Source organism: Octopus bimaculoides, unplaced genomic scaffold (genome assembly GCF_001194135.2).
Source record: "Octopus bimaculoides isolate UCB-OBI-ISO-001 unplaced genomic scaffold, ASM119413v2 Scaffold_43180, whole genome shotgun sequence".
Lineage (NCBI taxonomy): Eukaryota > Metazoa > Mollusca > Cephalopoda > Octopoda > Octopodidae > Octopus > Octopus bimaculoides.
In genome coordinates this window covers 5,099-7,649 of record NW_026313195.1, presented here as the reverse complement: position 1 = coordinate 7,649, position 2,551 = coordinate 5,099, and the positions used below count along the sequence as shown (strand labels likewise).

Genomic DNA, 2,551 nt, shown 5'->3' with positions numbered 1-2,551 from the left:
AAAAGTTCTGCAATGCATCTTGTATTTGAACAGCTGAGCTCCTCTAAACATGGTGTTGTATGACTATTTATAAAGCTATCAATATTTGAAAGAACATTTCAGTTGAAGTAGAGATAAAATTGCTGAGTGGAAGAATAAGTTAGGTATTTCTCATCTGGATCCAGAACAAAGTGACCCCTGTTCAAAGCCCATGTGTTTCCTGGAGAAAAAATTATCTCTCTTTCCATTTTTTTTTTTTACTTTTAGGTAAAAATGAAGAATATGGAAACTTCCGAAATATATTCTTGTATTTTTCTTAATCATCTAGTCATAGTGCATTCCTTGCATGGATGTTTCTTGACAAATGGTAAGTTCATAAAAGACATTTCTGATATCATTTCTGTGTAGGATGGATCGGAAAAAATCCATTGAGATATGTTTTCTTTGGCTGGAAGCATTTAATCTCATACATACACACACGCACACACACACACACACACACATTCTATAGCTCTGGAGAGCTATAGAAGAGGTGGCAAGTGATCTACTGCTATGGATGCCCCAGGTGGTGCCCCAGCATGGCCACAATCTAATGATTGAACAAAATAAAAGATCAAAGGTGAATGTTAACAAAATCAGTCACTTACTGTTGAGAAATAACTCAAATCTCAAAATGTCAAGTAATTCACCATTTTTACCTTTCGATTGCTGGACATATTTTTCTTAATGAATTACAGCCACTACACCACGTTTGTTATTGTTATTTTTCCTTCAATTATTTTCTTCTTTGTTCTTTAGATTCCACATGGAAAATAGAACTAACTTCTCAATCCAAACTAGCACGACATTTACTCATTATATCTGCATCTGTCGGAGTGACTGGCAGTGAAAAAAACACTTCACAAACTGTAGTATTCGGAAAGTTAGCTTACCGCCCAACAGTGTCTTCTTTTATCAATATTCCAAATAAAAGCATCAGTGAGGTGAAAATAGTCTTCAACAGCACTGGGAAAACTTTTCACTTAACCAAGGTATTTTCAACTTTTTCTTTCTTTGTCATTGTTGTTCTTGTTTTTGTTGTAGTACAAAAGCATGTGTACATATAATATATATTTGATTCTATCATCAAGTTGTACCAATGTTTAATAATCTCATACACACACACACACACACACATATATATATATATATATATATATAAATAGTTATGCTTTAACAAAATGCAATGTCACCAAAAGTGTCAAATTTGTCTACAATGTCAATGTCAGCCAAAAGAATGTCTCTGTCTGCAGAAAAAGAGACAGCTGCAAGAAGTGAAGCTCACCAAGAAATGAACAGACTGCACACTGCAAAAGCTACAGCATCGCAAAGTGATGAACAGCGGTATGCACAGCTGACAAGGAATAGGATCTCCACTGCACATGAAAGAGCATTTGCAACAGTTCAGAGAAGCAACTTCCATGAAGCAGCTTTCAATTATGGTCCAGCAGTTCATTATGCAGATGATACTAGAGTTTCCATTGGTGCAGTGACAGCTGAGTGCATACATTGTAAAGCAAGGAAGTGACCTGGGGAGACACCCACACTATGCTGCAGTGGTGGAAAGGCTAACCTCCTCCCTGCAATCCCCCAACCTCCAGAGCCAGTGAAGAAGCTGTTGTCATCAACCGACCAAGATTCCAACCACTTTTAAAACAAAATTAGACAATACAATGCTGCACTACAGGTGACATTATTTGGAGCCACAATATATATAACTGAGCCAGGATTCCTGCAAACTTTCAAGCTCCAAGGCCAGATTTATCATTGGATTGGCTCTCTACTGCCTCTGTCAAATGAATCACCAAAAGTCCTTCAAATATATTTAATGAGTGATTCTCAACAAGAAGGGCAAGAACATTTCCAGCATCATTTGTACACATGCGTCATACAGTCTGCCTTTTACTCTGAACGAGAGGCCCTTTGTCACCAGCAGAGGTAAGAGCTCTCTGAACTTTGCCCACGCTATTCTTATTCTAGCAGCTACACTTTCAGTGCACCCTCCCCTCCTACTAACTTGGTCACCTAGGTAATGGAAGCTATCAACTACTTCTAGTTTTTCTCCCTGGAGTGTGGCAATGGTTGTTTTCTGCACATTTCCAGTGTTTATTGCTCCTGAGTATCTGCCACATACAAAAACTATCTTCCTAGTTAGCCTTCCTTTGATATTGCTGCACCTCTTATGTGTCCATAGCTTACACTGGGTACATCGTATAGAGTTTCTACCTACACCTTTCTATATAGAATAGATATGTAATGCAAGCAGACTAAATCCTTAGCATAGCAGACAAAATGCTTTGCAACATTTTGTCCATCTTTTCATTCTGAAATCAAATTCCACTGAGGTCAGCTTTGCATTTCATTCTTTTGGGGGGTCAATAAAAAAAATACCAGTCAAGAACTTGGGTCGATGTAATAAACTTATCCCCTTCACCAAACTTGCTGTTTTTGTGCTAAAATTTGAAACCTATATATATATATATATATAATCATAAATATACAGGGATTAGCATTGAGTTGCTTCTCCAACATA

At 37.4% G+C, this 2,551-nt stretch overlaps 1 protein-coding gene across 1 annotated transcript in view; it reads left to right on the top strand.

Annotated features, from left to right (window-relative positions):
• LOC106874665 (uncharacterized) overlaps window positions 1–2,551 on the top strand; it is a 13,940-nt gene that overhangs the window by 8,689 nt on the left and 2,700 nt on the right. Inside the window, exons 3-4 of the mRNA XM_014922463.2 lie at window positions 247–346; window positions 778–1,010. Coding sequence (XP_014777949.2) covers window positions 247–346; window positions 778–1,010 — 333 coding nt within the window. The remainder of the gene's footprint in view (window positions 1–246; window positions 347–777; window positions 1,011–2,551) is intronic.